General features: G+C 38.5%; 1 protein-coding gene and 1 long non-coding RNA gene across 4 annotated transcripts in view; one reads left to right on the top strand and one right to left on the bottom strand.

Annotated features, from left to right (window-relative positions):
- The window catches only part of LOC134667174 (cytohesin-1), a 119,043-nt gene extending 105,345 nt beyond the window's left edge, over positions 1-13,698 (top strand). For all 3 annotated transcript variants that reach the window (XM_063524491.1, XM_063524490.1, XM_063524492.1), the window contains 6 exons: positions 1,683-1,881; positions 4,217-4,478; positions 6,324-6,442; positions 7,670-7,781; positions 9,146-9,276; positions 10,038-13,698. In XM_063524491.1, coding sequence (XP_063380561.1) covers positions 1,683-1,881; positions 4,217-4,478; positions 6,324-6,442; positions 7,670-7,781; positions 9,146-9,276; positions 10,038-10,176 — 962 coding nt within the window. In that variant the 3' untranslated portion in view covers positions 10,177-13,698. The remainder of the gene's footprint in view (positions 1-1,682; positions 1,882-4,216; positions 4,479-6,323; positions 6,443-7,669; positions 7,782-9,145; positions 9,277-10,037) is intronic.
- LOC134667223 (uncharacterized) overlaps positions 1-24,649 on the bottom strand; it is a 470,671-nt gene that overhangs the window by 191,040 nt on the left and 254,982 nt on the right. The window lies entirely within an intron of this gene.

Genomic DNA, 24,649 nt, shown 5'->3' with positions numbered 1-24,649 from the left:
TATGGCGGTTCGTCAGGGGTCTAAGCATGTAATGAAGGAAAGAAAAATGATGGTCATAGCGCTAGTACCGGCGGCCCAATCGCGTGGGCGTTAGTCGAACGTGTCGGATAAAATACGAGTGTCGAACGATTTGTTCCACAAAAATCCTCGTATTTTCCGATAGTCCATAAAAAAGAAGTAGGCGGTAGCGTAATGCCATACTTCTCCGGTGTGACTTACAGCCCGCCATACTGAGGCGAACACATTAATTTAAAAAAAACAATTCAACCATTTGTGCCAAGCTAATTTTTGCACAGGTGATCATCGTCGAGCAGCCATTCATGGACATCACCATGCCATACTCTTCGGACGGGTCCAAATGGCCGCCATACCGCCGCAAGGGAGTTAATTTTTTTTTTTGCTAAACGATTTGTACCAGTATTGCATTTAAATTTTTGGAAAGTATTTGATAAAATGTGACCGTTATTATAATTGCCATACTTATAGTAGAGGGAAAAAGTGCTGCCATACTTGAAAAACTTATTTAATCGACACGTTTCAAAAATACGACTATGTATACGTAAAATATTTTTTTACAGCATGGCATCATCATATTCTGTTTGTTTGGATACAATTATACCTAAAAAAAAATATTTCAGATTATAACTACGGGGCGGACGACTGTGAGACTTAAGCCAAGACTTAAAACAAAAAACAATTTTTTGACGATTTGTACCAGTATGGCATTTGGATTTTTGGAAATTATATGATGCAATGTGACCATTATTATATTTGCCATACTTCTAATAGGGGGAAAAAGGGGCACCATACTTGAAATTATAAAAAAAATATTGTACACATTTGCCACCTCCTACAGGTATGGCATTATGAGATTTCCATTTATGATCACACAGAAAGTCTTGAAAAAAAATTACAAGATGGTACAAATCGTTTAGCAATAAAAAAAATTAACTCCTTTGCGGCGGTATGGCGGCCATTTGGAACCATCCGAAAAGTATGGCATGGTGATGTCCATGAATGGCTGCTCGACGATGATCACCTGTGCAAAAATTAGCTTGGCACAAATGATTGAATTGTTTTTTTTAATTAATGTGTTCGCCTCAGTATGGCGGGCTGTAAGTCACACCGGAGAAGTATGGCATTACGCTACCGTCTACTTCTTTTTTATGGACTATCGAATAATACGAGGATTTTTGTGGAACAAATCGTTCGACACTCGTATTTTATCCGACACGTTCGACTAACGCCCACGCGATTGGGCCGCCGGTACCAGCGCTATGACCATCATTTTTATTTCGTTCATTACGTACTTAGACCCCTGACGAACCGCCATACTGGTACAAATGACCCAGTAAAATGTGTCACTATCTCCCGGTCTATCAGTGCATGACTAAGTAGATAAGCTCTGTCAATAGTCAATTGCTGCTGTTGGCATGAGAATATGTAAATATGTTAATTACAAGCATCGAGTCATCCTGTGTATTCTTATTGTTTTGACATATACTCATTGATGCTTCAGGCATTGAAATGCTACTGCAATCATTAGTAGACAATTCGTCAATCAAAATACTTAGCGTATAGGATACAAATAATTGCATAAACGCGTCGTTGCGAAACGTAAAAAATATACGTGAACCAAATTGGTAACGAGTATTTATATGAAATAAATCTATCTTTTTCAGGTATCGAATACCTGTACGAGAACGGTCTCCTCCAGAGGACGCCCGAGGATGTAGCACAATTCCTTCACAAGGGCGAGGGACTGAGCAAAACCGCCATCGGGGATTACCTCGGCGAGCGCTCGGACTTCAACGAGGCTGTGTTACGTGCCTTCGTGGAGCTACACGACTTTACGGACCTCATTCTGGTGCAGGCACTAAGGTGAGCGACGTTAGACTATATACATTTTTAGGGCAAAGGACTGAGCAAAACGGCTATCGGGTATTACTTCGGCGAGCGCTCGGAATTTAAAGGCCGTTCTACGTGCCTTCGTGGAGCTGTACAACTTCACGGACCTCATTCTGGTGCAGGCACTAAGATGAGCGAATTTACACTATACAGAGGTGTATAGTATACAGTGTATACACCTCTTCAGACTGAGTCAGCCCACCATCAGATATTACAATCGATGTCCTGCTTCGTGCATCCGTCGAGATATTCGATTCACTGTGAGCGACGGCCCACAGAGCAAAGGAGTTGACCAAATTCATATGGGTGATTCACAAGACGGGGTCACACGATTAACGTAAGGGAAACTTAATCTAGTATACCACAAGTACTACTCTATGACGCCGTGTTAATTTACTATATACACCGTGTTTTTATTGAATTCCGTTAACTTCGGGGTATGGTTAAGAACGTTTAAGTGAACTAATTGGCATAGTTAATTTAAAAAAAAAAAATTTTTTTTTGCTTTTTTTTAAAGAAAAAATTAAGTTTAATAAGTAATTAAATGTAGCATATAGCGTTGATGTAACACGGGCATTACATTTAACTCAACCAAACAATTGAAATCTGTGACATATCAATGTCATTTCGAACATCGATCGACCGAGATTGTACTTAAGTTTAGTAGCAAATGTATGAACTCATTCTTAACACTAACCAATATGTAAACCAGCCCTAAGGCACGTGGACACGCTTGCAGAGGCCTTATAGGAAAAAAATAAATTATTGATTATCTCCGAAATGGAGTTAATTAGAACATCGGTGTCTTTGAGAAAGTTACTTAATTTAAGCTCAGGAATGCACCCTTGAAATTAACGGAAATCAAAAAAAACACGGTGTATATAATATACTCAATTGATTATGTATGCAACGGTCTGGATTCTAATTCAAGGGCACACGACTCTGCTCTTGATACTAATATTGATTTAAACATGCTACTGTTTGCTTGCACCACGTTACAACCCACGTGTAGCATACTTTTAGACCGCGGTAATGTTAACACGCCATGAAAACAACGGCAGACTAAGTGGGCTATCGGCAGCTCACAACAAATTATGTGCAGACACAATTAATTTTAATGCCTTGGTCCCCGGTTAAAGCCACGTTGTCTTAAATTGGCTTCGTGTTTAAACGAAGATTGCCTCTTTCCATACTAATTTCATAAGTTAATAGTAATGGTTTCTATTTGCAGTAAGCCCTCACATACCGATGGTTTACTCATTCGAACTACCAGTGTCGATTATTGGATGAATGCGTCATAATGAATAAATACCTAGTCATACTGGTCCTAAACACAAAAGGAAAACAATTTGTATCCATAAGGGCAGAAATCAGAAACCATTACACACTTTACAAATTACACCTTGTACTTTACCGGTTTAGATCGCGATTTATAACAACTGCTCTTTCCAACAACCATATTTATTTCCAAACATCGAACTTGTAACTTAAAGTTAAGTAAAACAGTCGTAGCGGTTAGATTAGGTTAGCTTATTAAATAAAGAGCGTTTCAGTAAAGTGTTTTAGCACTTGAAAATCAAAGAATTTCGTAGTATTCTCAAACAGTAGCTTTTTATCAAGATATATTCTGTTTACATCACAACTGTAGTAAAAGTCGCCTCGATGTCTGGAACAAAGGCGAGCAGGTGATCGTATATCTAATTATTTTCGTTGGCTCGGAGCGGCACGGTAAACAGCGGCGAAATGCGATATTTCTGGAAATACCATTGTTACAATCATTTTTGCTTCTGACGACCAGGAAAATTGGTAAACATTTTCATTATGCCTATGGCACGAATAAAATAGGTAGCTAATGATTCATATAATTCATATTGTATTTACGATGCAATTATTATTATCAAGGTGTGATTTCATTGTAATACTGTACTTACTACGTTGTGTTCTTCGCTCATTATAATTAAATATCTGGGAGACCGAGCTTTGCTCGAAATACACATAAAAACTCAAAAATGCCCGTTTTCTCAGAGATAAGATATAGCAAATTTCATCGCAATAGAGCCGTTTCCGAGATCCCCGAAATATATGAATTGCTCGTTTAAAGGAATTAGAGTTATTATTTCCTCTATCATAAGTTCCACTGGATGTAGATGCTTATAATCTGCAGGTTCTGAACTCTTTGATCTGACATCGTACAATAAGACTCGAGAAACTCATTAAGTAGTCTCAAAATGACGACTCCTTTTTGACAATTCGGTAACTACCGTTCATAAATTGGAACATATATTTATCTTTACCATGTATTTTCCAGACAATTCCTCTGGAGCTTCCGTCTCCCCGGCGAGGCCCAGAAGATCGACCGCATGATGGAGTGCTTCGCGCAGCGCTACTGCCAGCTCAACCCGGACATCTTCACCAACGCGGACACCTGCTACGTGCTTAGCTTCGCCATCATCATGCTCAATACTTCGCTACACAACCCTAGTGTTAAAGAGAAACCTGGGCCCGAGCAGTTCGTCGCTATGAACAGAGGGATCAACAATGGAGGGGACTTACCACATGAATTGCTCTTGGTAAGTCAAAGTACTTCTCAACCCGGACATCTTCACCAACGCGGACACCTGCTACGTGCTCAGCTTCGCCATCATCATGCTCAACACTTCACTACGCAACCCTAGTGTTAAAGAAAAACCTGGGCCTGAGCAGTTTGTTGCTATGAACAGAGGAATCAACAATGGAGGGGACTTACCACATGAATTGCTCTTGGTAAGTCAAAGCGTCCAGTTGATACACTATTTCTGGATCATTTGTCTTCAATACGGTAGGCAGTGTTGCATAAACTGTTGCTGCTGTATGGATAGCTTTGTCACAACCCAGTGAATCCAAATAGTCCTATATATAAAGGACAAAATATGTTGTAGAAAGAGATATGGATTATATATTTTTAGTCGGGAGTGATTGATTACTAAAAATAACACATTTAAAAAGTTATACCGCAATCGTTAAGTTGTTAATTCTATTCTAAACAAGGAAAATCGCTGACAAAGTGATTGTATAAGACCATTATAGAAAATACAAGTAGAAAGCCCTAAATAGGAGTTATTGTTTAAACAGTTCTTAAAACTATTAATGATTCATGCACTGATTAAATTATGTCTAATGTTTGAAGATCATTAGTGAAATGTGTCACAGTTGCTCATTGTGAATGAGTTAACCGTCTCATCGCCCTTGCACAGATAATTATCGGTTAAACGGAAATGCGAGTCGACATTCCATTCACACAAACACGTCAATTACGAAATCTGATCTAATCTTAACCTAAAACTCCATCTAATCTATGATGTTAAGATAGTTGACACTTGCGCTATTTTAGATAAAAAAAAAGTTAAACGAGATTTAAATTTAGTAGGGAAAAAAATCGAAATAAAAGTCTAACCATGCTATGTTTTGCATGGCATTGGCAATGACAGTGTGGGAATGTCGTATATGAAAATATGACGTTTATAATGTTAATGACACACTCACACTTTGTTGTATCAAAGTCGGTGCAGAGTCTGTTAGATGAGTTCTAGCCCCGTGCCGCCCACCATACAAAATTATAGCCAAGGAAGTTAGAATCATGTTGTATTTCCAATTGGGTTGAATTTCATTTGTTCGAAAGTTTTAAGAGACAAATGAAATGTTACCTGCTTTGTTTTTAATTAAGGTTGACATTCCATTGAAACTGAGTGTACATCCTAATGCACATTGGGCGGAACGAGGGTAGGGCCGCTATTAACCAAGATTATTTAATATTATGTGCGCTTAGTTAAATCGTGTTGTACAAATTGCGCGGCAATAGCTACCGCATGTAATCGCTTAATGACGCAAACATTGTCTGCCTTATCTATAAAGCGGCTGTTTACGATCGTTCCTACTGCGCCGACTTATATATCAGTAGCTCTATACTAACCGCAAACTGAACACCGGGGTCATATTACCATCTCCTTTACTCTTGCTACCACCGTGTAAGTGTGAATGAGAAGCTTTACGACCCCGTTCGTAACTGACTTTTATACCCATTCACGTATATCTCAGGACGGGCTTTGCGGGCACTAAAAATGGTACTAGTTCAGCGGTGGCACTCACGAATTCGAGCCAATCGTGCAGTCTAACGCAACTCGTTGCGACCAATCGCACGCGTGATGCGAACTCATCGACAAATCGCGTTGTGGCGTTGTCACACCGCTGAGTACAGCGATTGGTCGATGAATTCGCATCACGCGCGCGATTGGTCGCAACTAGTTGGCTAGTAGGCCCCATTCTTGTTGCCCGTAAAGCCAGTCCTGAAATATACGTCAATGTTTATACCTTATTGCGTTTTAAGTGTCCATCGGAGTTTAGTGCTGCATATTGATGTGTTTGTTGTAATGTTCCAGTCATTATACGAGTCTATAAAGACGGAGCCATTCAAGATACCGGAGGACGACGGGAACGATCTCATGCACACCTTCTTCAACCCGGACAAGGAGGGGTGGCTATGGAAGCAGGGCGGCAGGTACATTAATTACAATTTACATTTATTTATGACATTCACTTAGGCGAACTAACTATAGTTCGTATTTTTTAGCATTAGAAAAAAAGTAAACAATCTTGATGTGTCTTTTAATTGAAAAACACGTTTTCAAAATAAGTCACAGTAAATATGTAACAATGTTGATATGATCATTTATATTCTTCTGCTTTTATAAGTAATAGTTACTGATTTTAAAAAAGCGTTTTTCAATTAAAAGACATGTTAAGATCGCTTACCTTCTTTCTAATGCTAAAAAAAACGAACTATAAATCACATACAAACAACAAAAGGATAAGCGGGTATTCAAAAATTGGCCCAATTTAGTATATTGCGGACTTAACAAGTGTAATAAATGAAATAATATCTTGTGAATAGGTAACACAAATGAAAGTATAAATGACTGATGATACATGCAATGTCAGTACCTAAACCATACATTTTACATGATTAATATATTTTCTCGCAATTGGAACATTTTATACTGAAACGTGCTTTATAGTTTTGTATGCTTGGTGCCATATCAATTGATTGCCTTCCTAATCAATTAGCCTTTTTTCTTTTTTTTCAAAACTCTTTGTAAAATCTTTTTGTTTTACTTAAATCAAGATCATATCATAACATTCGTTAGTAATCAGGCTTGCCGATTGTGGAATTACTAGACTTTTTGAAACTGAAACCCTGAACCCTGAAACTGAAAACTGATTTTTTGAAACACTATTTCGTCGGGGATAGTGCAATACCGCGTAACTAACAAATGCAGTAAAGTCCAATTTCTTTGTTACATTGTTTGAATTTAGAACTCTATCGACTTTGTTACGCGGTATTGCACTATCCCCGGCGATTTATGTTGTAAAGCGCTAACATGTGCATATTTAAATTTGATAGTATTCGTTCACGTTTTGTCAGGAATATTTCAACAAAATAGGAATGTTTTTTCCAACTGTTTTTTCAATAAGCGTTGCATATTTGTATGTAAGGTACTGGCAGAATACCAGCGATGTGGTTTGCCGCATCACAATGCTGAGTCAGCGCCTTTTCTGTGCCACGACACATGGCTTCATAATTTTTTAATGTAATACATATTTAGTTAATAGTTTTTAGTAATTAAGTTGTTTTGCATGTTCTATCTTGTTCTTTTATAATGCCGTGTATGTTGTGGGTATGAATAAAGAAATTATCTATCTAATGGTGTAATTATTCAAATTTCAGATACAAGTCGTGGAAGAGACGGTGGTTTATACTGAACGATAACTGCTTGTACTACTTCGAATACACGACGGACAAGGAGCCGAGGGGCATCATTCCACTTGAAAATATATCCGTAAGTCGCACTTTTGTCTTTGATCTATAAAGCACACGTATAACCATGTAGATATGTAAAAAAATAAGGTTAGCGGTGCCAAATTCGTTCGAACATTTTATTGTTTATCCGGCCAAGTGTACTCCACTTGTAAATATATCTGTAAGTCTCACTTTTGTCTTTGAAGTATAGAGCACACGTATATATGCCATGTATATATGCCATGTAGATATGTAAAAAAATAAGGTTAGCGGTGCCAAATTCGTTCGAAAATTTCACTCTTTAACCGGCCAAGTGGACTTTGCTGGTTAAAAATAGGTGCCAAAGTGCGTAGTTTATGGGCAGTAAAAAATTAAAAATTACAAAGTTACAGTCCCGCTATTGCAGTCTCGATTTCGGGAATGCAATGTTGCATACAAATTCTATTTTGTCTAGTTCCAAACTTTTTGAAAAGTTGAAATGACCATATTAAATGAAGACATACGTCCATTAAACAGCCAAATAGATGGTCAGTACTTATTATTATAATGTTGGCACCGCGACTATTTAGCTGTCTCAAATATAGTCACTTAAGCCATTTCCGTCAGTAGAAAAAAGCGGGAATTTATAAAATATAGGCACGAAGTGTTGTCGTCCCATAGAAAATTTGAATTTTTCGCCTTTTTCTACATACAAAGTTGTTTGACAGACTTATAGGTTGCCGTATTTTCGTTAGAAAAATACACTTCTATAAAAAAAAAGTTAAGTGTATTTTTCTGCTTCCAAGGTCGTCCGTTTAAAACAAATTCTCAGCCAGCAAGTCCCTCCTTCCGAGCCTCGATAATAATCATACATCGGTATTTTCGGTGCGGAAATGATTTTGTGTATTTATAACTTTGTTTATCGTAAAATAATTACCAAACTTTGAATTAAACCTAGGTAGTAAGCTCCAAATGTGCTCAGAAATGTTAAATAAGTATGGTTTTTTACAGTTTTTACCTGTTATTATTTGTATGATAATAAGCGCTGGTGGCCTAGCGGTAAGAGCATGCGACTTGCAATTTGGAGGTCGCGGGTTCAAACCCCGGCTCGTACCACCAATGAGTATTTCGGAACTTATGTACGAAATATCATTTAATATTTACTAGTCGCTTTTCGGTGAAGGAAAACATCGTGAGGAAACCGGACTAATCCCAATAAGGCCTAGTTTCCCCTCTGGGTTGGAAGGTCAGATGACAGTCGCTTTCGTAAAAACTAGTGCCTACGTCAAATCATGGGATTAGTTGTCAAGCGGACCCCAAGCTCCCATGAGCCGTGGCAAAATGCCGGGATAACGCGAGGAAGAAGAAGGAGATTTGTATGATAATAATGTAGTATAAATGTGGTTTGTTTGGTGTGTGTCCCAGGTGCGTCCGGCGTCGGACCGCACGCGGCCGCACTGCCTGGAGCTGTACGCGAGCGGCGGCGCCGACCTCATCAAGGCCTGCAAGACCGACTCCGAGGGGAAGGTCGTCGAGGGGAAACACACCGTTTATAGGTAAACACTATAGGCCCCGTGCATGGACTATAGGGGTCAGCATAGCAGCCGTCAGATTTTTGGCGCGAGGCGTAAATGTGTCGTTTATGCTTCCGATGTAGCCCACAAGATGGCAGAACCTACTATACACAAGGGAACGTACCGACGAGAACGGTAGATGCTAGCACTTGCTTTGGCAATGGAAGGTAGAAGTACTAGTGCTCGTCGCTAGGCTAATATTCGACATAGGCACTTTATGTCAAAGTGACAAGTTACATTTAAATACAGAAAAATCTTCGCCGTTCAAATTTAACCTATATTACTTTGACATAAAGTGGTGAATCATACCGTCGTTAGTGTATGGATTTGGGGCATTATTACTACGAACATTAAAATTCGAAAGTTTAAGAATAGTCAAATAATAGGCAGCTTTTTATAGATCAAGTGTACAGTGAATGCCCTAATTAAGTACCCATGTCGCCATACTAGTTGTAAAAGAAGTGGATACTTACGTTAGAGTGGTATTCCACCTGTCCAATTTCTTTGACCAACATCATTGCGTCTCACTCGCTCATTCAGCAAAATGTGAAACGCAATACACATTGGACAAAGAAATTAGACAGATGGAATATTACGCTTAGGGAATCTCCTGTACTTTGCTTTTGCCAGTCCTGCGCTTATCCAATAATATGATGAATTTAAAGAAAGTTTTGGGGTAAAACCTATTTACCGATTAGTTTTAAACCGTTGAACCTCGAAGTTTAACTTACGTGTCCCCGCAGAATGTCGGCATCGGCGGCGGAGGAGCGCGACGAGTGGATCGAGTGCCTGCGGCGCTCCATCAGCCACAACCCCTTCTACGACATGCTCGCGCAGCGCAAGAAGAAGGCGCAGCACCAGCACGCCCACCCCGCGCACTAGCCGCACCCACACACTACACACTACCCACTACTCACACGTGGGCCATGTTAGTGGACTTTTGCTCGGTTTATTACCCGTTCGTAGGGTTTGCAATCCGGATCCGATATGTATGAAATTATCCGGATCTGGATCCGGATCCGCGGATCTTCTCATACATTTCGGATCCGTCGTGCAAACCCTACCCGTTCGGGACGATGGTTTTGGCTAAACGAGCTCATACCGTTACGGATTTGATGAGACGTATATACTGTTGCTCCGGTTTCCTAACATAGCGGTGCCGTCATATAGCGACCGTCTCCATACAAATACTACGACATCGACATCCATATTTAGCCGTATTATTTAGTATGGAGAAGGCCGCTATATGACTGCACCGCTATCCTAGGAAAACTGATCTTTAGTCTTTGCCCGTATCCTTGTTAACGGCCCGGGTCGGATGAGTATTTTACTAGAAAACGGCGTATTATTTTCTGGTTTAGTAGCACGATTGTTGGCCAAAGTATTTGACGGAAACGCTGGGTATATTCTAACTTAATATGCAGCTCCGAATAACTATTCATTGACTATTAAACGTCAATTGAATCAAAATTGATCATTTGACGCGACGTTCAATGAAAGCCACTGTCAAACAGCGAAGCGCGGTAAACCACTATGTGCAAATCTTTCGAGCATCTCGCTAGTTTCATGAACTTAGGAGCCTGCTACAAAAATCTAAATTTGTGTATCTGCATCACTCTAAACTTTAGAGTCTAAAGAGTATTTTTAGGTATTCGCGGGAGGCACTCAGTTAACAACTAGTGCACACAAGGTCCTAAAGTGTCATTATATGGAACTTGCTAACTATGTAAACAAAATTTCCTAGTAAATTGATCACTTCACTATGGCGTTTTGTTTACATAGTTAGCAAGTTCCATAGAATGACACTTTAATCTAAACTGTATTGTGACAATGACAATTGTTTTAAATACGACTCATCTGTTCCGACGCTCGTTTCGTCCGGTTTTTTTTTTATATATCAGATCGACATGTAAAATTGTAAAATGGTATGTACTGTGTCTAAGTATCCAAATATCTTACTTAACATTACGTTTTAGATTACATACTCAACGTTAATTCAATTTCATTACAATGTTTCCGTGTTACAGTGATGTAATGTGCAGCTTTAATGCAGCTGAATATTTATGCAATAATTCATATTTATTACCAACACGGGAATCTTGTGCTACAGTTTTTATACACGAAGACGAATACTTCCGTTTACACAACGGATACTGAACGATTCTTTCGTTTTTAATTTGATTTGAAGAGCGGCTTATACGGCGGTGGTTAGTAATAGTTAAACAACCAAATAATCATGATAATGTCACATGACAAATATATGGGTTTGCTTTAAACATATGGCCATAATAAGCCCATAATTATGAATATGACGTCCATCTAAAACGTATAAGACGAGAATTTAGTTAATGATTAGTCAGTAGTCAGACTTCAATCATTGTGATATTCGCCGCGACAGCAGCCCTTTGTCGCGCTGTCAAACTCCACAGCTGCTGAAACCGTGTCACGAGCGATAAACGACGCGACAAAATATCACTAGCTGTCATCTTGTCGTATGTCGCTCGCCGGCCGACGGTATATCGTTGTCCATGTATATAACGAAGGAAAGACTGAACACATGATAGTGTAATTTTTACACGATTTATTTGAATTGAAAATAGTAAAAACATGGTGCATTGTACGTGCGTACTGCCAAATTATAATTTAAGATAATTTGCGTCTGTATGAGAATTTCTATTAATTGGAATTTATTAATGTTTATATTTTAAATGCAATGTTCTTGACAATAATAATTATGTTTATCAAGATGGTTGCTAACCTTGGCAGGTCATGATTTAACACTCCTTGAGTTTCTGTTATTAATTCACAGGAAGACGTTAGGTATTGATGAAAGTATTACTTTAAAGGTTAATCTACCATACGACAGTGTAAATTAATGTTTGTATAAATAGATTAGTGTTAAATTGTCAGTTTAGTGTAAAAATGTAGTATAGTTTGAGTTCAGGCTGCGAAGATGTAAATATTTCTAAATGGAACGTTATGGACGCCTTAGGGTACTGCTTGTTAGCTACCATTTTAGTTCACATTCCTCTCAAACAATTATTTGAGGCGCCTTTCATTAGTGTTAGTTATCATGCATTATAATCATTAGTCACTCAAAAATGTAACTTCCTTTAGCCCCACTTGCACCATCCTACTAACCCGGGGTTAACCGGTTACACCGTTAATCCAGTGTGAATTACCTAATAATCCCTATTTTCTATCAATGTGAAATACCAATTGCCAATAAATTTAAGATGTGAATGTCGACCAGAATCTTAGAAATTTCGTAATTGAGTGTGGTATTCCACGTGTCTAATCTCTTTGTCCAATGTCAGTGCGTCTCAATCTCTCTTTAAAGTAAAATGTGAGAAAACATACACATTGGACAAAGAAATTGGATAGGTGGAATACCTCCCCTAGTTACGCCATCGACATAATTATCACCAAGCATCGACATGGCAATACTTCTGTATACGACTGAAATTCTTATAGGTATCGTCTTGGGTCGTCCCATTCGTTTTTCGTCAAGTTCTTAAATTAGTCCTATTCTGCTTTCGTCACTCATTCTACATTCATCACAATCGTCGGTGGCTTCCAATGTAGAATGCGTGACGAAAGCAGAATAGGACTAATTTAAGAAACTTGGCGAAAAACGAATGGGACGACCCAAGACGATACCTTCCTATATATTCTCATTGTTTTTCAAACGACATGCTTTTTACATCTTCATTACTTAATTTTCCGCGTCTTTTGCATCTTCAAAGAATATGTAAATGATGGAGCATTGTCCTTCACGCCTGTGTTTATTGTTATTGTGATATGTTGTATGTATATTTAATGACATCACCGTTCCTACGTCGCTTGTTACACGCGCGCGTCGTATGAATAATTTATTCGCCGAAAAGGAAACTAATCGACCAATTACAAACTATTTAACAACTTTAACGTGTTCACAATTTACTCAACGGTCTAAATACTATATCAGTTATGGCCTTCAATGAGGAAAACAGTAAGTAACACTTCAGGCGGAGTGCCAATTTTAGTACCTACTTGTAAAAAACGGCAAAATTTGTAAATTGGTGAGTTGCGTGAGGCCGTTTTAAGTGTCAGGTGTGTTTTTGAGTGACGTCTTAGGTGACGAGGCGCACGCGAGGCCGACAACGATGAGACAATGAATTAAAATAATGAAATAAAATAAACACATGAACTGCACAAGTTGCTCTCCTCGCGCGCGCCCGGATCCTGTACTAATCGATCTGTACTAGCCTAAATAGTAATAGTTATAAGTTGTAAATGCGCCTCTTAAATGTTAATTTATCTCATTTGTATGATTTATAATGATTTATTGAATATTTGCATAATAATGGTGTTGTAAATAATTTTGTAAGAAGATCGAAATACATAAATATCTTTATTTAAAAACTAGTTTTCTTTATTCCACAACTCGTATATTATCAGGTGCTTAAATTGCAATGAAGTGAAATTAAACAAATATTGATCTTTAGACGAATGGTTTAATTATTTCGATGATATTTCTATACAAATACGTCAATAGTCGGTAATTGTATTAGACAGGCGGTTTTTCATCTAATAGCCCAGCAATCAATCCATCCTTTTCACTTCAGTGCATTTAGATGCTATAATATTATCCTCGTTTGTGTATGCTTGAGGATCCTGACCGATTTTTAGTCGTGTTTTTGCATTCTTTTCGAGCACGATATTTTCTATTCTAGATACAGCACAACAGAAACCGTTAAATTATCGAAAGGGGCTCTACATATTTATCTTCGCACGGTCATCAAAATGTCCGGGAGAATGGCTAATCTACTACCTATAATATCTATCTGGTTTTGTAATATTTAAATGTAACTATGATTGAGCCGATTATGTAGTAGCACACGGGCCCATACAAATTTCCAGGAAGAAAGTAGATAACTAATCAACTTCCCCATAATAATTATTCCCCATCGTAATTTTCACGGAAACGTACGAACGTTTCTCGCTATTTCAGTCGGTCTCGGTACAAAAAGTACTGAGGTTGACTGACGTAGCATGACAAAATAAATATGAACGTTTCCGAGAAAATACGATGGATAACAACTATGGACTATATCTGCACTTGATTTGAAAGTAAAGTAGTAAAACAAGGTAAATATTGACGGCGTGAATCCGGATTTTGTCATACTTTACATTAGTCATGTGTTCAACTAAGTGTGGTGCAAGTTGGCGGAAACGTAGCAAAAAATGTAGGGAACGACAACATTCAATCAGTGTAAGTATAATGTGTACAGTCGGCAACGCATGTCTTTTGGCACGCCATTCAAGACATACGTTACTCCTTTCCGTCACGTCAGAGTGATAATTTATTACAGCTTCTAAATACTGCAATTTATGAATAAAATACTGTTTTTTTGTGCCACGTGTATCCGTGCTCAACAAAGTACAAAGTGGTGCGAAAGCAACGGAAGCAAGCAAAAGATGCGACGCGACATGAACTTCATGAGTGAGAGATTTGGTTGTCTTTCATGTTATTTCCTGCTACTGGTCGTTAGATGGCGCCACCAAAATGATCTTTGCAATCAAGACTTCTAAGAGACGCGCTTATACAGAGACAAGATTAATATAAAAGACTGCTAATCTCCATTCAACACCCCATTGTAGTAGCAGTTAGCAGTAGCGTTAACTGTAAAGGGCAGCACAGGAGTCCCTTAATTGACCTTGCCCTTGAATAGAAACGCGACACCGACATGTCAAGTTCAAGTTTCCAATTTAGGCACTGTAGGGCCAGTAAGTAGGTATGTAGAGTTAGACCAAGAAAAGTCTGCAGCGATTTCGATAGCCCACGCAGTAGGTACAAGTGTTATTTATACGTCATAAACTCATAAATTCATAGAAGTTTGACGTTTATTTTCGAGAAGTGTCAAATTCAAGTTTCAGATAGCACGAAAGCAAATAATACAAATTAGAAAATGATCTCGCGATACTGTCGCAGTGCCCTTGTGCTAAGGTCAAAATGTCAGATCCTCTAAAGCATTCCCCTAAAAGCGATTGCGCGATAATACTTCGGTTCATTTGGTTATTGTAGCTGACTAATTCACCTGCGTGCGCTATTTCACAGCCGAATGTATCCAGACAGGTGGGCTAGGGCAGCTACCAAGTGGATGCCAGAAGATGGCAGAAGGCGGACAAGAGACCTTCTTCAACAACTAGCCGGAAGAGGTACCTACTAGATCGGGAGTCGTGGAGATCAAGGGCCTTTGCCCAGCAATGGGACATCAAAATAGGTTGCGAAAAAAATGTTTCACGTCAAAAATCCGTGGCTTATTTTCCCTAAGAAGGCCCTGCAGTAGGCCCTGGTCTAGAGCGGCAAGACATTAGTCGCGTCAGCAAGGCGGCAGTCTATAGATGGTTGCTGAGAAAGGTGCGGCTAGTAGAAACAGGGTTTAGGGCCTAAGGCGGCCAACACTGCAAATCCACCACTGGCCAAAATAAGTAAAACATATATTGTATATGCGTAGTCGAGTGTACCATCAGCTGTACCACGCACCAGTAACACATTTTTCCTAACGGCGCGCCGCCGACCGTGACGTACTGGGCTTCCTTTTCCGACGCCAGTGAAACTGCTTGTGCAATGCATGCTATTCAATTTAATATAACCTATCACGTACTTATAGATTGGGGTTCTCGACAGTTTGAACTTGTGAAATGCTGTTGATTTCGGTTCGGACACTATATTGACTATATATACGGGATAGTCACGCTAGCCTGGACCACAATTAATATTCGATATTAGGTAGGTACAAAAGGTGATAGCTGGCACTGGACTTGGAAGAAGCTTAGGTATGCTAAGATGAGAGAGAGAAGAGGTATAAAAATTCTGGTCAGTTCACATTACTGCTTCGTTGAGCGTGACGATCGCTTCTAATTTGGTCGACCGCCACACACTTTGCATATGCACCTCGTAAGGACACAAGGGTTGGAGTGATCACCAGTAATCGTCTTCGTCGAGAGTGTTTACATCATTTTGGACTGGCCTACTGGCCTGATCCGCTTAACCACTTTTGTTGTTGATTGCACATTTGGAGGTTTATGTAAAGTTTTTTGAGAATAACCCATCGGTATATGTCGTATAGTACACCGGTAGGTACACCTATAATTTCAATAATAATCGCCGATTACATAGCTACGTGTTGTTATTTATGAGTATATACAATTCAAGCGAGCCTAAATAGCCAGATGGAACAAGTAGGTACTTAGATACTTAGAGGGGCGTAAGTAAACATCATTAATTAAGTTTAATATAGCATAATAACATAATAAGACCTTTATTTATTTAGGTTGCGCATCTGAAGGCGCCGTTGTTTTCACTTGCCGACTGGGCGATGGCATTGAGATGCATTGCGAGAGCGCTAAGTGTTACAGGCGCCCTCCGTTGCGATAACTGCAGCGGTCACGAAAACTCTGCAATGATTATAAAACTCGCTATAGTTTCTTTCTTCCGTACTTCTATCATTAGATACAATAGATAGACAATAGACAGTCTAATTTGGGTCGCAGATGAAGGAACAAAAAGCCTTTCCGAGAGTTTGCGATTGTAACGCATAACTATTTTATTTATATTTCTCTAATTATTAATTTGTTTTACATATTTAATTACTTAAATACGTACCAAAATTTCCAGGACCGTTAGTAAATCAGAAATGGCTAGGCACAGAAACATCGATGTAACTAAGATATAGGTAAGCTAAAATGAGAGAGAGGAGTATACAATTTTGGTAAGTTGCAGGTGATCGAGCCTAGTGTGGGGAACACTGTACTGCGTCTCTTGGAATGCTAATTTCTTTAAATATATAGATATATTTTGAATATGATTTTATTTAATAGTGCTGTAGGAGTAAACAGGTATACTTATAAGGGGTAAACAGAGTTTACTAATAATGTATTTGCTTGTATTGTTTGCAGGTACTCATTTTAAAATTGGGGTTAAAACCAGTCTCTTAAATAGGTCACAGGATTGACAATATTGAAAAGGGTAGGCATTTGTTACCATATAAAATAAAGATGTGTCCCGATTAGGGTTGCCAACTTTTTTTTGGTGGAATATAGTATTTTCCAGAATAAGGCATCAATAATATAATACATTTCAAGAAAATATAGTACCTTTTTAGATAAAATACTAAACATAGGTGTAATTAGCATTACGCTGAGTGGGGGTCCTATTTAACGTCTATGTGTCGATATAAAATTTGTAATTTAACTGGTTGGTTGACGTAAATAAATGTATTTTCTTTCTTTCTTTCTTCTTTCTTTCTTAATTTACGTTTAATCGAAAATATAGTATTTTAGCATACTATATATTTTTCCAAATATATATACATAGTACAGAGAGCCAAAATATAGTACAATACTATATAATAGTACGGTTGGCAACCCTAGTCCCGATATATTTGGCCACTTTGGCGACAATATTTATTTACGCTGACGTCGCTAACTATAGGGTACCAACATTACACTGTTAACAAACGAATTAGGTCTAATAAATCACTCAATACTCATGAATATTTGGCTAAGTGAAGGTATCCGGCTCCATGCTATGTAGTACTATTACCCAATTAATGATTACTAAAGTGTTACAGTTTAAATTAAGTGTAATTAAGTTACTGTTTACCTACATCCTTCATTCATTCCAGAAATGTTTGTTTACACATTGCCTGTAATTATAAGAGAGTTTAGTTAGTGCCATACTTTGAATTGATATTAATTATAGTGTAGCCAGGCGTGGCTCACTCCGCGATTTCGTCGCTTTGGAACAGGTAGCTACAAGTACATCCGTTCCACACCAATTTTGGCGGCTAGCCATAAGCCGCGCGTGGCGCTGTCGCCACCTAGCGGCCATATCTGTCCTGATCGTAACAGACGCGTTTTGTTAAAGAGTGAGTCTTGTGTACCTAGTATTACTATTATTAAATTTATTCTATGGTGTAGCTATAAAAAGGTAACAAACATAGTTAATTCAGCATTTATAATATCAAAGTGCCCATTTTATTGTTAGTATGGATAGAGAGCATACATTAAATGTTAATAATTGATTTATAATAATCATTAACAGTATTCTTGTCCTCTTAAATACATTGATAAGTACCTGATTGTCGGTATAATTTATAATAACTTACATTGTAAATGCAATTACGCCATCTTTGAGCATTTATAGGGGGCGTTTTTTAATTTAATAGTTCATTCACTGTTAAACAAACAAGATACCTATATAACTGAGAAGTTGTTACTCTTACGCGGCATATTATATTTTTTTATGAAATTATGTTTGTGCTGGAAAAGTCGATCACAGCGTTTCTGAGTCACCACAAAGGTTTTTCCGGCCCTATTCAAGATCCGGGAAAACCTTTTTCCTTTACTTATTATGAGTCACACCAAATGCCATCAGTAAAAGACAAGTAATAATTTTTAAGAAAAAAAAACCGACTTCCATGGGTGCCGATGAAAGATTATTGTAGATGGTACACTATGTAGAAAAGGAGGTAAAACCACCCACTTTTCTACTAGCATTTCGCTTCTGTATAATGGCTCCTCTACAAGATGGGCCAACGCCGGCCACTCCAAGGGACGCAGCCATGCGGTAGAATGAGATATCAATATCACTTGCTCCCTCTAACGCATAAATGCGTCCCTTGGAGTGGCCGGCGTTGGCCCATCGTGAAGAGGAGCCATGAGGGTCGTAGTTCTAGCCTAACCTAACCCACTCCTCAGATAGCAGTTCGGTTCTGTGCGGATCGCAGTTCGAACCTAATCAAACCCACTTTTCAAGTAGCATTTCGTTTCTGTAAGGCTCGCAGTTCTAACCTAACCTAATCCTTGTTCGGTTCTGTGAGGATCGCAGTTCAAACCTAACCTAACCCACTTAATGGCGCATGCCGTGCGGTGTACGGGGGTTTAAGCGGGAGGGGCTAGTAAGATTGGCATCATCGTACTTTATACCTACATTAATTTTATGGTAGGTAATCATAGTTGTTTATTTAGTTAAGGTGTCATAGTGGTTTTCTGGGTCAAGGTCCGGGTCCGAGTCCGGGTCCGAGTCCGGGTCCGTGTCCGGGTCCGAGACCGGGTCCGAGTCCGGATCCGAATCCGGGTCCGAGTCCGGTTCCGAGTCCGGGTCCGAATCCGGATCCGAGTCCAGGTCCGGGTCCGAACCGGATCCGGGTCCGAACCGGATCCGGGTATGAGTCCGAGTCCGGGTCCCAGTCCAAGTCAAAATCGAAATTCGTAATCACCAAACGTGTACCATGCGTCATTGAAGATGAAGAGTTCTGTTCTGGTCATCATCAGCAGTTCCACTTCATCAAATGCGACAGTTTTTAATGTAAATGCTTGATTTTATGATGAAAATACAAAAAAAACTATACGTATGCCTTTAATATTTGAGGAGTTCCCACGATTCCTTATGGATCCCATCATCAGAACTCGAGCTTGACAAAAATGTGGTTTAAAAACTTAACTTGCTTAACGAACATAACGAAAAGGAAAATCGCCAAACGTGAACTATGCGTCGTTGAAGAGTTCTGTTCTGATCATCATCAGCAGTTCCACTTCATCAAATGCAACAGTTTTTAATGAAAATGCTTGATTTTCTGATCAAACAAAAACCTCTATACGCACTTCATCAAATGCGACAGTTTTTAATGTAAATGCTTGATTTTATGATGAAAATACAAAAAAAACTATACGCATGCCTTTAAGATTTGAGGAGTTCCCTTGATTCCTCATGGATCCCATCATCAGAACTCGAGCTTGACAAAAATGTGGCTTAAAAACTTAACTTGCTTAACAAACATAACGAAGAGGACAAATCGCCAACCGTGAACTATGCGTCGTTAAAGAGTTCCGTTCTGATCATCATCAGCAGTTCCACTTCATCAAATGTCACTTTTTTGGGTGTATATGCTTGATTTTTTGATAAAAACCCAAAAATCACTATATGTATGCCTTTAAGATTTGAGGAGTTCCCTCGATTCCTCATGGATCCCATCATCAGAACTGGGTTTTGACAAAAACGGGACCAATCTGTATGCATATACATTCAATCAAAAAAAGAATTTTCAAAATCGATCTAGTAATGACGGAGATATGGAGTAACAAACATAAAAAAAAAATAAAAAAAATAAAAAAAACATACAACCGAATTGATAACCTCCTTCTTTGAGATTTGGAAGTCGGTTAAAAAAGAAAAAATCGTGATAAGGGAATCAAGTATTTTTTCCAAACCACACATTTTATTTTGATTGTTTTCTTCTCTTGCTTGACCATGTTTTATTTTAAACTAACCGTTTCTTATACTGTTTGCTTTATAATTACACTTAGGTTCTATTGTAATGTTTTTCATGACGTTACCCTCTGACCTCAGTTGCTTGTAACCAATTTTTTTTATTTAAGATTTTGAGCCCATCGCGCTTCCCCTAAAAGAACCTCACGACCCCTCATCAAGTCGCGAACCACAAATCAAAAAATATCTGTGTTATATTGCATTAACTACACTTTACTAATTTATTTGCTGTAAACAAAATTACGTATGATCTCTGCATTTAAATATGTGTAGGTACCCCACTCGGCCTGTCAGTTGTTCGGAACTGTCAAAATTTTGTTCTAACTGACAGGCCGATACCGTCCGGCGGACTGTTAATCAGTGGGCCCCTTAACACAATGCAACCTACATTTTATCGAGGGCACAAAAGTGCATTTCATACGCCAAGTCCATTTGTAGCCTTGTATTGAGCACAGGTATAAGTCCTATATTATTCGGTTTTTCATACATTTAGTGATATATCAACATTGACTCGACCTCGGTAACAGAAGTTCGCCCCTTGCCGCCGCGGTTATGAATATTTAACCCTCACTGTTATAGAACAGCGATATTCAGACGATATCCAGAAAATATTTCATGTGGAAGTACCTATTTCATGTTATCCTTTTATACATAGTCTATGTTAATCCCTAATAATAATATGTCTTTCCCATCACGGAAAAATGGTGTTCCGGACCTTTGGGAGGCGTGCGCGGAGCCGAAGCCAACACGTAGAGGCCCTTTTGACACTTTAATGAAATGTAAGGGGTACACCGAGCGGATGCTGCCCTTACCCGTGTCATGGGACGCACGCAGAGGCAGCACCCGCCAGGGTGTAAGGGCTATTGAGAGTTGATGAAATCTAAAATGAACTAGGTTATTGGGTGAAAGCGATGGACTAGTACTGAGCTATGGGGTAAAAAACCGGACGCCTGCCTAATAAAACGGTATGCAATTTTATTTCCGGCAGACGGTGACTCGCCCTCACAAGATGGGCCCCCACAAAAAAGCGACATCTAGGATGGCTCAAGGGCAACACCGGTGTGAGCGGCTCAGGGGTGTCGAGAGGTGTGCGCCGCTTTCTACCCAGTGGCTGTTAACAGCCACTGTGCCAACTCGCGTCTTATGCATATTTCACTTCCACCCCTGGAGCTTATAGCTCTAACGACTCCACTCTGGCCGGCCGGCTAAGGCAATTATTATAATAATATTATTAGGGATTAATAATAATATTATTATATAGGGAATAACATAGAGGCATTTGTAATATTATTACAAATGCGAAACGAATTAAGTAATTCTGTCTGTTACCTCTTCATGCTTAAAAAGCATTTAAGATTTTCCTTGGCACCGACTGCAAACAATATCAGTTTCTAGCACATATAAAAGGGTAGGTAACAAATAATTTATTTATCATTTTGGAAGTCCATTTTCTTCAATTTTCTTTAAGAAATCGATAAAAATGCTATTAATTATTAATTATAATATAGTTTGGTTACTGACTCACAATAACAACTTCCTTCGCAATTAATTATTTGTTGAAATTGAATCGATACCTACTACGGTCAAGTAGGTACCTAAGTTAACTACCTATTATTAATGGTCACGCTAAACTTACCTACTCGTATGTTCCGTACCTATTAATTTTCTAAACGCAAAGTTTTTCTAATATATATGCAACAAGCCAGCCAAGTTATTTATTACTAGTACCTAATAAATACCAATAATTACTAAGGAATGCCTCCATAATAACATGTTAGTAGAATATGTAAGTATAGGACGTTTTCGTAGGTAACAATTGTCACTTTAAAACCTGAGTTAGGTTTAGTGCATCGTAATAAGCGCTAATTAATGAGAGGTCATAATCATAATGTTTTGCTACTGTCCTTGTCTGTTTAAATATAACAAAGCGAGATCGATATCTCATGTACGAACCTACATTAAGTAGGTATATATGCGTTTATGAAAACTAAAATGACTAGTTCAGAGGATGCTAGTGCTACTTAGTCAAAGAATATGTCATTTTATTGACTCATTTTATTTGTAGGTAAATACTTTACTATCCTTGAACTAGATGATTACGAATATTTCTAAGTAAATATACATAACATTTTCCTTAATCTTAATTAATTACAAATGAATGTTATAGCTGCATAAAATTATTAAATGTTGACGTGAACACTAACAGAAGTTGTGGTAAATGAATTGTTTCACAGTCAATATGAAAATATTTATTAGATTCATAGTTAAGTAAGTACAACTACTAGCTTTTAATGCCAACTATACCATTCTTTGCACAGTGAGACATTGACAGACGATTCCGATAAGCTTAAACTTAATTTGCCTGTGTTGGAGAGCTTGATGATATCCTAACCATGCTACTTTCTTAGTCCATGCCCCAACATTTCTTTGTCACCGAAAGTACGTGCCCAGTCAACCAGACACCGAGAACTGACTCAAAGGTTGCTTTCAGTTGATTTATTTATAAAAATAAACAACGGGTTGCACTCCGGGAGTGCCGGCAGAAGTGAAAACTCAATGACATTGTAACAGTTTTTCGATCAGGTCACGTGTCCGTCTTACGTCTTACGAATCTTACGGTCACGTGACCTGTCGCGAGTTTAACATTTTTTCCCCATCAAGAGTGCACAGCGCCGCTAAAGAAGTTTTCACTTCAGAAATCAAGTAAGTACCTACGAAACATAGGAAAGTTAAAAAAGCTTGTAAAAGTATACGTCACGGTCAGCCTCGTGACCGCTTAAAGAAATACATCGCCAGTTCATTCGATGTCATACCATTTAACACCACCATGACCGTGAAACTTGCAAAACGATCAATATATTGACCGTTTTATTTAAATAACAAGGCCGTTTACAGCAAGTGTAATAGCAATAGGATGTGTTCATAATATATGAAATTGTGCCTTCTGAGGTGTTTCCCTTGCGCTATGACATGGGGTTCTTCAAGAAGCAGGTATTTAGGGTTCTCAAAGTTTGGCAACGCATAAGTGGCTCCTCTGATGTTGCTTACGCTCATGGGCCGCGATGACTGCTTCCGATCAGGAGGTTCGTCTGCTCGTTTGCTTTCAATTACATAAAAAAATGTATGGATTAATTGATACCTACCTACTCATTCATTTTCCCGAATCAGGCAGATTTCAAAAGTTGTTTCAAGTTATTTGATTAATTTAGTTAATAGGTTAATGTTTATTTGATATGTATTGCCCATCTTTCTTGAAATTACGTATGTAAATTAATCTACTACGCTGCCACGGACATGCTACCAGCTTAAGACATCTTTTTTATTAATTAACAATTCTGTTGCACGTACTAATCATCCATCTTTAATTTACTGATTAACTACTTGACAATCGAACTGCGATAATTCACTACACCTATTTGGTACACAATGTTCGCTAACTTTGGCTTCATAGGTACATACATACATAATATTAATAATTTAATTATTCAATTGTGGTCCACCAAACTTACATGATAGCAACAATTCATCATCATCATCTCAGCCATAAGACGTCCACTGCTGAACATAGGCCTCCCCCTTAGACCTCCATACGTGCCGGATGGGGGGTGAATGCCATAATCGCCACGCTTGGCAGGCGGGTTGGCGATCGCAGTCGAGTTAACCGAATTTGAGGGACGCTGCTGCCCGTCCACCGGCGCGGTGGTTTTGGACGTAGTTTAAGGACATAGGTACCCGGGTCCAACATGATAGCAACAATTACACATTGTAAATAAGTAGGTACCTAATTAAATAATATTTTTTCTCTGAGTAAGTAGTTATATAAATAACAACTTAATATTCAAACTACTATATTATCATTATAATATTTATAATATACAAGTTAATAGGTAACTTTTCAATTAATATATCTACTGTACTGTTATTGTGGCATCATGGCACTAAATATGTAATAAAATGGAAAAGTGTTTGTCATTTAATTTCAGGTTAGCATAAGCAGACTACTGGATTAATATGTACCTAACGTTCCACGGAAAAAGG

This window comes from Cydia fagiglandana, chromosome 9, assembly GCF_963556715.1.
Source record: "Cydia fagiglandana chromosome 9, ilCydFagi1.1, whole genome shotgun sequence".
NCBI lineage: Eukaryota > Metazoa > Arthropoda > Insecta > Lepidoptera > Tortricidae > Cydia > Cydia fagiglandana.
This window is presented reverse-complemented; position numbering and strand designations above follow the sequence as displayed.